General features: G+C 36.3%; 2 protein-coding genes across 2 annotated transcripts; one reads left to right on the forward strand and one right to left on the reverse strand.

The window, feature by feature from the left end:
- Positions 1-192: 192 nt before the first annotated feature.
- On the reverse strand, positions 193-1,766 carry LOC127251781 (growth-regulating factor 3-like). Its single transcript, XM_051275651.1, has 4 exons — positions 1,535-1,766; positions 1,182-1,385; positions 700-1,030; positions 193-595 (listed from the first exon to the last, which is right to left on the reverse strand). Exons 1-4 carry the CDS (start codon positions 1,764-1,766, stop codon positions 193-195), a joined length of 1,170 nt encoding a protein of 389 aa, XP_051131608.1.
- Positions 1,767-6,951: 5,185 nt separating this feature from the next.
- On the forward strand, positions 6,952-8,764 carry LOC127251782 (uncharacterized). The gene is made up of 4 exons (XM_051275652.1): positions 6,952-7,438; positions 7,972-8,082; positions 8,160-8,240; positions 8,331-8,764. The coding sequence occupies exons 1-4, from the start codon at positions 7,190-7,192 to the stop codon at positions 8,409-8,411; spliced, it is 522 nt and encodes a 173-aa protein (XP_051131609.1). The 5' UTR covers positions 6,952-7,189; the 3' UTR covers positions 8,412-8,764.
- Positions 8,765-12,829: the final 4,065 nt, after the last annotated feature.

Genomic DNA, 12,829 nt, shown 5'->3' on the forward strand with positions numbered 1-12,829 from the left:
CATTCCCCTTTCTTGAAAATCGTTAGAACATCATCGTCATCATCAGATACATGATTGGAATGATTGCAGCAGCAAATAAGTGAATATTACAGAACAGGAAATTTAACAACAGTCGACGAATTTAAGTTAAACAAAAGCGCATAACACGATGATGATTAGTGAAAACCGCCATGGAAGTGAAGAAGATCGTCTTTAGGAGCTGACGTAGCTAGTTTCCGAGGCGGAGCTCTTCAGCGGCAGTCGATGCAGCACGCTCGTTGGTGAAGAGGTGGACGTCGACGACCGAAGGGCCTCAGCTAGTGGTCCGCCCATCGGAGCCGCCCGATTAGTCGCCTCCCACGGCGTGCCCCAATTCAATCGAGGTCCGTCTCTTTCGCCACTTGCAATTTGTGCCCTAGAGTCTTCCACGCTGCCGGTCCCAAGCTTTAAGGAGAAGTCCGACGGCATCGACATTGTCAGTTTAGTGGCTGAAGCCGAGCAGCCGCCGGCGTCGTCCTCCGATCTCGGCCAATCATCGAAGAAATGGCGGAGAGTTCGGCCGCTGGCCGTCTGACCTTCCGTTTCAGTGTCAAATTGGATAATGGAGCTTGAAGCCCTACGAAGCACCAGTCGGATCGAAAGTTTCAGAAAATTATAAATTCGAAAAGAAATCCTAATTCAATCTCATTTCCATTTCACGCAATTAAACGTAGGGAGTACCGCCGGTTAGTGTTGAGAAGATCCATGGAAGGCGAAGGTCCCGAGAGCTTAAAGGGCGGGGCGCCACCTGCAACGGCTGTCGCCATTCCTTGAGTAGTCGAGTGGAGAGCTTTCAGAAAGGTTTCTCCGCCGCCATTGTTGGCTGCTGCGGCTGATGTGGGGGTTTCCACAGGCTTTCTTGAACGGTTACGGCCGCGGTGCATGTGGCGCTCGCAGTATTTCTGCCCCGCCACCACGTCTCTGGAGCACCGCCATTTTTTACCGTCGGTCCTCCGGCATCTCCCCGGTTCAGGATCCATCGCCGCTCTTCCCCAATACCCAGATTGCAGCACTGGTTCACACGCACATACACAGACAGGTACGTCCATAATTAAGTTCGTTGTTTTATTATCTTTCAGTAATTTAAAATCCTTCGTAGAGGAAAGCTAAGATTGAGAAAAAACTTAAAATTCTTTCAAAACAAAGCAGAGTAATGAACTTACAGGCTGCAGGTTGGTAGTGGGAATAGCATTGATGGAGAGGGTTGCAGAGGTAATACTGGGGAGTAGAACCAACGGCGAGGCTTTTATTGAGAAGGTGGAGGAGCTGAGGCGGAACAGCAGCACCGGCCGTGATATGCCTGAAGATCAAAGCTTGCAACTCAAGCTCCTGCCATTGCCCTACGCTGAAGCAGCTGCTCCCCATCCCTGATGATGATGACAGCAATCACACAATGTAAGTGCAAACTAAACCATCTCATTTAATTGGAAGCTAAAACTGCATCACATAGTTATAAAACATATTCTGAAAAACTTGAGCGACTGTCAGAGAGAGAGAGAGAGAGAGAAGCACGAACTGGGGAGTTTTGAAGCAGCAGAGAGTGGAGTTGAATTGTCAGAGGAGTGTGCTGACAGGTTGCTATTGGGGGGTTCACACTGTACAAACAAGGGTAGTGCAGAAGAAGCTGCAGCAGCTGTAGATGAGTGGTGGTTTAGATCATAAGAGCTAAGTAGAAGCCTTGGCAGCTTTGCTGCTGTTTCTTGATCTTCAGTTGGTTCATCTCTCCAGTGCTTGAGATTGAAATCCATGGAGATATAAAACAAAACAGAAAGCTGGAGGGGTTAGTGTTGTGACAGAGACTGTGACGGGGGAGAGAGAGAGAGAGAGAGAGAGAGAGGAGGGGAGAGGAGAAACTTTTGTAGTAGTGGTTTTTGGTGGGTATGCGTTGTGTTCTGAATCTTTGATGCTCAGGCTAAAGAATTTTCCATTTTATATTTTTCTTCACAGCTAATTTATTTATTTATTTGCACAGTGAAATAGAATTAATGGTGTAGTAGTGTAATTTTAGGGTTGCCCTTTGACCAGTTCCTAGCCCCCCCAGCAAGCGCTCTACATCCCTGCCTAGTAATAATTGATACAAAGATCCCACTAGTTAATTAGCAATTTGACCAAAACTGCAGGGAAGCTCCTCGTGATTATCATTGTCGCAACATGTGATGTGGAGAAAACCCCATGTTTAACGCCCCAATGCATTTTTATATATATTATGTTATCTCTGTAAATAACACCTAGAGAACTAAATTTTTATATGCTTGTAATACTTAAGACAGGGCCAACATAGAATATCTTGGACTCTGTAATTAAATCATGAACAGGGATGGCTAATAAGTTTAGAGAATCAAATGGGATCCACGACACTAGCTTAGCTTCTGCATTGAAAGGACAAGAAGAGCTCTTTCCCTTTCCCTTTCCCTTTCCTTGGGGGGAGTACTGTTATTATTAGGTAATTAAGGGGTCGTTTGGAACAAAAATTCCAGTTTTAAATAGGCTTTGCATGTGCCCACATGAGAACAATTAGTTTAATCAATTGCCCAAGGTGAGAATGAGATCTGTGAAATTTGTTTGCTTTTTTTACTTCAGGTATATTTATTGTCAGAATATGATATGATAATACATCTACATAAATATATATCTTTTCTGCTATTCAAGAAAAGAGGAAAAGCCAGTGAGATTAGCTGCATTCTTGTTTCTTACAGGTATGGGATGAATAAATTATGTACAGTGGCAGTGGTCCTTGGATGTTCTTACCTGGAAATGAAAATGATGTGCTGAAATTATACTAAAAGTTAGGCATGCAGCTGCATGCTGTCCAATCTGAAGTCTGAACAGTTGTTTTATTCAGCACAGACACAGTTATATAGATACATACATATACACACACACACAGTTGCAGCTCCCAATTTGATGGCAATTGAGCAGAATTCTGATGTTATGAAATTTGCAGAGACAGGTTGTTGGTTTTAGCCGAAAATTGAACTTACTACTGTCAGCCCTTTTTAGTTTTTGACTTGTAGTGCTAAATAATGTTAAAATACTAGTACCACCATTTTACTTTAGCCCTTTTACCTCTTCTTATCATAATCATCAAAGAGTTAATTTTTATTTCTCACATTAGTTTAATCTTGTGAATTTGTTTGGTATGGTATTTAATTCACCCTTCTTGAACTCTATGCTATAACAGCTGCTTTTTCTCATGTTTGTGTGTTCCCAAAGATGCACAGACAGACAACCCCCCTCTATACCCCACTTTTCAATGCACTACTCTACACTAATTTGAAAAATATGTTTGTTTTGTTATTTCTTCCAAGACTTTGTGTTCTGGTTTCTTCTGTTATTTATCCCTACTTTCTCAGCTACTTTTGTGTCTCTACTGTCTTCTTCTTTTAAGCCCCCACAGCATGACCCTTGCATGTATATTTTATGTACACATTACATATCTTATTAGCCTTCTTCCTTCCTTGCGATGGTTGTACTTTGTGCTGTGTGTTTTAGACTCCTAGTCTTAGTAGGTGATCGACCTCCGGACCTCGGCACCCGGGCTCTAGAGCAAAAGCCTGGTGTAGGGGTAAAAGCGTAATTGCAGAATTAATGAGGATCCAAACATCTGACTATCTGAGCAGGTGTCAGACATTTCACAGACCACCAACCACCGTCACTATTCACTCTTAAATTTATCTGCAGTACATATTCTTCTCTTTCGTGTTTTTAAAATAATTTTGATATTTTCATCGCCAAGGAAATGAAAAAAGAAATATTTTTATGAAATTTTTTATTTATATTTTAATAAATAATAATTTATTTATTATTAAAAGTATTTATAAAAAAGATGAAGTTCATAATTATTTTTAAAAAGTTACTTGGACAATTCAACAGGGGTGTGTTTGTTTGAAGGATTTTGAAGGATTTCCACTATTCATCCAATTTTTTCCCCCAAAAAATATCAAATCAAACACCTATTTTTCATTTTTTATATTATACTAAAAATCAATTTTACATTCAAAACATCACATCAAACCCTATTTATATCACATCATACAACTATTCAAATTCAAAATTTTTACTATTCAAATCCCAGTCCAAAATCCAAACCCCCAAACAAACACACCCTAGGTATATTTTGTGATTGGATTGAGTGAATATTATTTATTAATTTACTTTAAAAAAAAAACAAAATGCATTAAGTTAGGATGAAAAGAATATATATAATAATAAAACTTTAAATATTTTTTCCAAAAATTACTGTAAGATAAATCAATAAATAGTGATGAAGCTTTTAGCATGGTCTAAACAGTCGATTATAATATGCAGACGGTAACAAAATTGAAATCTGGGAAAAATAAAGTCACGTGAATCCACGTGACGTCTACCCATATTTTAATAGTTTTTTTTCTTACACGAGAGATCGCGTGCCGGCCCGGCGTGCTCGCGCCACTGTGCTTCGACCACCCCTGCCCGCTGCCCGTTGCCTCCCCACCTTCCCTTTGTAAATAAAACTTTGCATAATAAAGTAAATCAGAAAATTATTTTGGTTAGGTTACAGGGGAGGAGAGGAAAAGAACAAAAGGGCCACGTGGGACCCACGTGATCTGACCCGATTTCTGACATTCTGACACTTAAAATAAACCTTATTCTCTCTCTTCCTCCACCTCCCACCTTTCTCTCTCATTCACGCACATATACACACAGACATACACATACGTACAAATACAGTTCCATTACAGTCACAGAGTTATGAGTTGACAAGACTTTTGTAATGTTCCCAGACTGACATGCGCACAGACATGTGACCCAACAATTGAGCTCCAATTTAATGCCCTGCTTTTATTGTTTTGCAATTTTCGAACCTATCTTCTAACCTCTCAACATTTAACGAAATTATGGCTTTTTCTGCTTTCCTCACTCGTCTTCACCTGTCGGTCGCCGCACCACCAACAATCTCCCATCTTTTTATTTTTATTTTTATTTTTATTATATTAAGAAAATGTAATTAAACTAATAAATAAAAATTATTTACATTTCCTACAATATGGAAAATACAATTTTTGATTAGTGGGCCAGGCCATTAAGAGTTTAGTGTGTTAGCCCAGCCCAGCCCAGCGGATCCCTTCCAGCCATGGTTTGATTTACTGAGGTAGCCCAATAATTTTATTAAATGGGCTTCATGGTAAAAGATTGGGCCTATAACTTGAATATCGAAGTTTACAGATTTGAAGCTTTATTGGGCCTCATGTGGATCAGAATTAGGTCCAATGGATCGTTTAGATTTTTTGGAGAAAACAAAAAAGTAAAATATAATGGTAGTAGCTCAACGGTCACTGTATGAAAAAGACAGTATATGGTTTTATTTGTTGCAACCAACTTCGCTCCTTCCAATTAATTATGATTATTACGTGACGATTTTAATGATATTTAGTTCTAATTATTAAATTTATTGATAGTGATTATATAATTAAGATGACACAACTTTATTATTAGTAAATTTAATATTTTTCATCCCAGCCGAATTAGACAGATAACAGAGAAAAACAACTAAACTGCTGACATTGTGAAGACAAAGTGACAATCCCAATGCCACTTTTCTTCAGCTTCTTCAATTTTCGTATTTACTTCAGTAATTAATAGAATTTAATTTAATTTAATTTTTTTTTAAAAAAAAAAAAAACAAGCTAGCACCCTGAAACTTACTTACCGCCGGGGTTATTGCACACCATAATCTTGTAAGAAGATAAGGTGGTGGCCCAATAATATATATTTTTTTTTCAAAAAAAATAAAATAAAGAAAGAAAAAGTATATATAACCCACTAGCCTTTGCAAATCATATTAATATTATATTACAACAATAAAAGAAAATTAAAAGGGTGACAAAAAAAGTATTTGAGGTGAATCAATTCCCTAATTCACATGTAGAATCTTTCTTTTCATAAATAAAGATTTTGAGACTGGAGTTAATCTTTATAAGTGAGATTGTGCTATCTATGTATGTGTCTTTTTTTTCACATTTAATTTGATTCTTTTCAGATAAGATATATGTCCTGTAAGAGGAATGTTTTTGCAGAGCAGAGGAAACCCCTAATTAGTGTAATAATTGTGGGTTTATTAGAAGAAGCTTTATGATGACGCAGACGACAGAGAAGAAGGAGGGCATGGAGTGCACATGTCAAGCCTGTCCGACTTTCGATCACCCAAAAGATCATTGCTTTAAGAAATGGCTTGCCCCATCTGCACACACGCACAAAATATATTATTATTATTATTATTATTATGACATATCTTATTCATTCATTCCCCACCCAATAATTAAAATCATTATATATATTGAACAATAGTAATATTCAAGTACTCATCATTGTTATAAAACCATGCTTATAATCAATCACTTCTCATTTCATTTGATTGTGTATTGTTTTCAGTTGTCACCAATTTCCATGTGAAAATTCTGAATTTGAGTAATGCTGCTATACCAAAACTTAAGAAAACAAACACTGATTTACAAAACAGGTCAGGACACACATGATAATCAACTCACTCTTCTTGCTCACAAATTAATTGAAGAAAAGAAAAAAGAAAAGAAACTTTTCGTTAGTCTGTAGAGAATATTTGAAGGAAACCCCTGAATGGAGGAGATATTATCAAATCCTATTCATCCATAAATGGGGTGGGGTGGGGTGAGGTGGGGTTCATTCATGTGCTTCTTTTTTTCTCTGTATTTTGTCCCAATGAACAAAACGAGAGTTGGTAAGTAATCAGCCTAAGAAATTTTACCATATATATATATTTGAATTATTCTGCAGCCCATCTGTTTGTTTTGTCAAGTAGTTGGCAGTTGGGTCATTTCACCCTTATGCTTCACTGTACCAATACCATATATGATATACATACATACATATACTGATTAAATATATATATATATATTTCTAAGAGTGGTGGGTCACAAAGGGCTTGATAATACCTTGGAAAGAAAAGAGGGGTTATTTACACTAGACTACATTACAGCAGCCATAATCGTCTGCTTGCCAGGATTCCTAAAGCAAAAGCGAAAGAAAAGAAAGAAGAAAGGAGAAAGGAGGAAGAAGCTCGGCCTGGTGCGGGAAGAAAGAAAAAGGATAGTAAAGAGGGATTTAGCAATTAAAGACGACGACGGGTTGTCTGTGCGGGAAAGGTTTAGGAGCGATGATCGATGCACACTCTGAGAACTCCACAAACCTGAAGACGCTGATGCAATCGGGTCAGATTTCCGGGAGCTTGAGCTTCAATGGCGCCCTGACAAAAGAGGAGGAGGAGATGTCCAAATCTGCTCTCTCCACTTTCAAGGCTAAGGAGGAGGAGATCGAGAAGAAGAAGATGGAGGTCAAGGAGAGAGTGCAGGCGCAGCTCGGACGAATCGAGGAAGAAACGAAGCGCTTGGCCACCATTCGCGAGGTAATTAATAGTAATTTTATTTGACCTAGCTAGGGTTTCTTCAAATTGGGGATTTTTCTCACTTTCGTCTTCTCTCCCCAAATTCACACCAGTAAATTTCTTATTGTTTAATTCACGAGCTCGGTTCTCAATTTCTCAATCTTCCTGTTAACTTTCGCACCATAATTTCACGAATTCGGTCTTTCTAGGGATTAGGGCAAAAGAGTATTATAATTACCTGACTGTTCCAGACAGGATTTTTACTTTTACTTATTTCAACCTCCGATATTTCCTTCTTTCCAGATCCGTAGTTTTCTTGGCGATGTACTAAGATGGGTCTTATCCTCTGTTTCGTATGAATTCTGCCGAGCATAAAAGGCTAATAATCTTGCCATAGATTATACAAAATTGCTTGATTTGGATGCTCACTTACTATGCTTTAACAATTGTTTGTTTAAATGCCTGCCATTTGACTTCTTTGTGCTCTGCAAAATTCGAGCTTGCTGCAACCTTAAAGTCATTGACTAAGATTAAAATCTTGTAATAAAACACAGGAACTGGAAGCTCTGGCTGATCCGATGAAGAAAGAAGTCTCTGTTGTACGTAAGAAGATCGATGTGATCAACAAGGAATTAAAGCCTCTGGGACAGACTTGCCAGAAGAAGGTGTACACCGTTATATTCATTCATTATCTCCATTTGAGAATCGATTCACTGTCTGATTCTAACATTTTCCATTGCAGGAGAAAGAGTACAAAGATGCCCTAGAAGCTTTCAATGAGAAGAACAAAGAAAAAGTCCAGCTGATCTCCAGATTGATGGAGGTTTGCCACGATCTTACACCCAACTTATAATTCTTAATTCTACTGCTTGTCATATACATATAATTAATTAATTATTTGCATTCGACGCAGCTGGTGGGTGAGAGCGAGACAATGAGGCTGAAGAAACTGGAAGAGCTCAGCAAGAACATAGAAACGATACGTATGGCCTAAAAATTATCCAAATCTCGCCCACTTCTAATTAGGATCATTATCATATGTGTGTTGTATTTAGCAAAGGGACTCATTATGTTATATCTATATATATATATATGTGCGTGTCTGTGTGTTTTGTGTGTCTTTGGATGATGGAAGGGTTTCTAATTTTAGGACAGGGGATTCATTCTCTAACCTCTTTCCTTAAAAACCATAAACATATCTGTAACTATAGTTTCTGTCACTCACTCACTTGTGCTGTTGATTTGTTCCAGTTGTTTCTTCTTATTTCTTGTACTGCCAAACTGTTGTATCTTTTTCATCTCTATTGCTGGAATTTATTTATGCAAGAAGCTGTGTGTTGCAAGTAATTTTAACATGGGACTAACTGCCAGACCACTCTTGAAAAAGTCCAATATCATGTCTGGACTTTTACACAATCAAATTATTTCTTTTACTCTTTCGTAAGGTGCACTCAATGTTGAGTTTGCTTGAAGGATTATTATACATACTCTACTCTCTTTTTTCTATATTCTTGTAGCAAGTGGACACCTGTATCGTATGTTCTTGGTCAACTGTGTAATGTAAGTATAATGTAATCACCATAGCAACCTTAGATTAATTCGAGTTTTCCGATGAGGTATCATAAACAGTACAGCTAAAAGCCAAATTAATTAAAAGATTCGTTCTTATTATCAAATTAGAAAAGGGGAAAAAAGCACAAAACAATTGTAGGATTCCACATGGATTAGCTGCGCTGTGTGCATTATTTCTTCGGTTCCATTGACTTCATCTAAAAAAACATATTTTCTTGCAAAGGGTGGTTAGGTTAGTTGTAATATAAGTTGGCTAAGAATTGATTTTTTTTATTTTTTATTTTTTATTTTTTTAAAAAAATAATCTTTTTGGTCTGTGGGTGTGTGGGCGTGAAAGAGTATTTCTGGAGTTCTATTTTTTTTTTTCTTTTTTTTATTATTACATGACAACCAGTCTTCTTAGCCCTTTTTTCGAATTTGAAAATGGTGGCACCATCAGCATGTGTAGTGTGCATAGACATATACCCTACTTCTGGCATGAAGAGATTATTTGTTAGGGAGATGTGACACTGACACATGATAAAAACACCCCAATTTAGATTGCAATAATTCATGTACTTTGGTCTATTGGGACAATATGCCGCCTTAAATCTAACTCCCTTTATTCAAATTTCTACATTAGTTCCAAATATATATAATTTACATATATTAATAAATAAAAACTTAAATGTCAATCGCAAATCTTGTATGGGCCAGCAACAAATATATTAGTTGGGCCATAGAAGCCCAATTTGGAAAGCCCAGTTCTTACAGATACCTAAACCCACCTGTTCGGACAAGAATCACATTATTAGGGTTCATTACAGCAGAGTAGATCGTAGAGAAGAGTCCTGTGAGTTGTTCTTATTCTCAGGTCATTACATCACATGGATTCGTAATCTTTGGGGAGGATCGAACATGAATCTGTAAAACGCCACACTCAATATCTTGGAGTGTCCGATCCGAACAGAATCGCACAATCATGTATTAAAAGCGTGTGTCTCTAAACCAGAAAGCGCTATTGTCTGGTTCCGCCTTGACGTTTCTGTAAGTTTCATATTATTATTATTATTATTATTTATGATTATTACATTCACGGATTGTTATACATGTATGTGTATGGACACGATACTACGGTTTATGGCAGCTAGATAAGACGCTGAAATAGAAAGCGTGTTATGGAAAGTGACACAAGGCTAAAAACGTGATTTGATAGATGAGGCAGAGTAGAGTTTGTTCGCATCTGCGGATGTCTGCTGGCATTGATGCGTCCAGTTTTATTTGTTTCTTTCTTAGTTTTCTCGACAAAAAGACTGCACGCTGATTTTTCACTTTTACTGAGATGGGAAAAACTGGCAGTACAAAAAATGGTAAATTAAACTTGCCCTGATTTTGTTTTGTTATTATATATGATATAATTTTGATAACATTGGATTTGGATTATTTTAGGTGTTGTGATAATTTAATTTAATTAATGGTAGGTGAGAGGTACTTTTTCTGGAGGTGCTTTGCTGGTATTAAGACAACTAACTACTTTTGTTTTATTTCTATTTTTAGTTTTTGTGAAATCTTAATATGACAACACGGAATAATGGGGTGGGTGGGGTGGGGGTGGGTATATACATGATGATGATGTGGAGGAAAATTAACCTCACCAGCACGTGTGGAACAGACCAATGAATGGCTGCATGACGACGACGTGGCACTTCGTTTTCTATAACCACACCACCGTATATCGCATTCGCATTTATTGTTTTTTGTCTTCATCAATTGAGAGACGTACAATTTGTTTATTTTCTAAATGCATTTGATTTTCATTTTTTAATTACATAATGATTTAATATAATATTTACCATAAAAATTTGATGTGTCAAATCTTTCATCGGATGAGCCTAATTTCATGCCGATATAATTTATTTCCAACACTATAAATTAGTTATTAGTGGAACCATAGTTATAGTGCTAATCTCTTTTTGAATGGGAATAAAATAAATTGTTTTACCCTATTATCAAATACAAAAGCAAACAAACAAGCAAATACTCTATTGCCAATGAGATTAACAGCAAAATAAAAAATAAAAATAATTGCAAAATAGATGGTTTGGCATCGAAATTGTTGACTGAAAATAGATAGACAGATAAAAAAAACAAGTTAACTATATGATCGAAAATATAAGTCAAGTGAGTATTTTAAAGAATGCTTTTATAGATATTTATTGCTATTTTCCGAATAGTGTAATAAATTACGTGAGCAATAAAAAGACATCACATTATATAATAATTAGACCAATTACATCACTTCAATCGATGTTTTGTGTATATAATAAATCCTAGCTCAGAGAAACTACACATTGCTTTGTTCTTTGCAATAATACTCGCTACCCATTTTGTCATCAACCATACAATTAAATTAGATTGCAATTAGTTATAAAACTAATGTGACAAACCCCAATTGAAATTAATTATTTAGGGCATACTCCAAATAAATAAAACTAATCAAGTATAAGTTTTGTTGCTTTCACAAATGGTGTGAACAGCATGAGAGTTTTTTAAACACAATATAATCCAGACATTTAAATTTGTCCCCTATTCCCATATAAGTCAAGTGTGGAAGCTACGAATTTTTTTGGGGTCAATGCAATTATTATTAAATTTATTGCAAAGTGCAGATGCGTTAATGGACAAAATCATAAAAAGTAATTACAAACCTTGTCTCCTCCATTGAAAATAAAAATAGTAATAATAATAATAGAGATATTCCACAATGTCTAATTGTGACAAAATTCTGCCAATTGTTTTATTTATTTAAGAAAAGGCCACAAATGGTGCCCAATTGTTGGAGAATCAATTTGGTTCGTAATTACGTACAAAATTTCAGATCTTTCACAATATTTCTGCTGTACGTTGCTCAATTTGTACAGAATTAATTAATTGCGTACATTCATGACTCATTAATTAAATAAATAATTAAAATAGTAAACTAAGGGTTGATGGGGTGGGATGGGATCTATGCCTCCAGCATTGGATACTCTCTCAGCCTCAGACAACATTAATAAAATAAAATAAAATAAAATAAAATACTAAAAGACACGAAACTTCTTCTTATGGCTCTTTTAGTTGCAGGTCTGCAAATCATAAATTAAACTGGAGTTAGACCTAATCCCATTGAGCTAGCTAGCTTTCAGTTCAGAGTACTATTATTGACCAAATAAATAAATAAAAAGTGACGACCATCCAAGGATTTTATTTTTATTTTTAAATATTTTTTTTTTATTAAATTAGGAAGGTTACGTTGTTTGTTTTAATTGCTATTCCGACAACCTGAAATTCACTTGTCCGTAATTCAAAACAAATTTAAAATAAAATAAAATAAATAGGTCGAGAGCCTGAGTCACGTGACTTGGGAGCTAGTTTGTGTGTAGTCTTCGAAGGCCAAAAAGGCTCCCCAGCTCTCAAATTCCGTGAAGGTCTTTTGAACAATAAATGCACAAATATTGTGTGCATGACAAAGACAAACGTAGTAACAACTATAAATCATGCAAAGTACATTGAAAAGAGAAAATAAAATTGATTATTACATCGATCTGTATACTATAGGGTATGTAATTTAATTATATATATATGTATGTATATAGATAGTTTCTTGATTTATTCATTTTCGAATTAAAGTTGGAGCGGGGGCAAAAATAATGAACAGTGGGTGTGGTACGACCTGCATGCCTTTTTACGCATGCAGTCGTATCCAATCCCATTATCCGTAATTTACTCATTGTCAATATCTGCTTTCTGATCACTTTTTTTACAGTTCCGAAAAACACACACACACACAAACAATTTCTTGTCTCTAAAGAATTTGTCATC

This window comes from Andrographis paniculata, unplaced genomic scaffold (genome assembly GCF_009805555.1).
Source record: "Andrographis paniculata isolate CXL003 unplaced genomic scaffold, ASM980555v1 Contig45END, whole genome shotgun sequence".
Lineage (NCBI taxonomy): Eukaryota > Viridiplantae > Streptophyta > Magnoliopsida > Lamiales > Acanthaceae > Andrographis > Andrographis paniculata.

Bases quoted from the DNA above. Each gene is read 5' to 3' on its own strand.
- LOC127251781 (XM_051275651.1), bottom strand. From the start codon at position 1,766: ATGGATTTCAATCTCAAGCACTGGAGAGATGAACCAACTGAAGATCAA. The intron at 1,386-1,534 runs GTTCGTGCTTCT...CATCATCATCAG, and splicing joins TGCTGCTTCAAAACTCCCCA to GGATGGGGAGCAGCTGCTTC. The intron at 1,031-1,181 runs GTAAGTTCATTA...CGTGTGAACCAG, and splicing joins CCACTACCAACCTGCAGCCT to TGCTGCAATCTGGGTATTGG.
- LOC127251782 (XM_051275652.1), top strand. From the start codon at position 7,190: ATGATCGATGCACACTCTGAGAACTCCACAAACCTGAAGACGCTGATG. The intron at 7,439-7,971 runs GTAATTAATAGT...AATAAAACACAG, and splicing joins GCTTGGCCACCATTCGCGAG to GAACTGGAAGCTCTGGCTGA. The intron at 8,083-8,159 runs GTGTACACCGTT...TTTCCATTGCAG, and splicing joins GACAGACTTGCCAGAAGAAG to GAGAAAGAGTACAAAGATGC.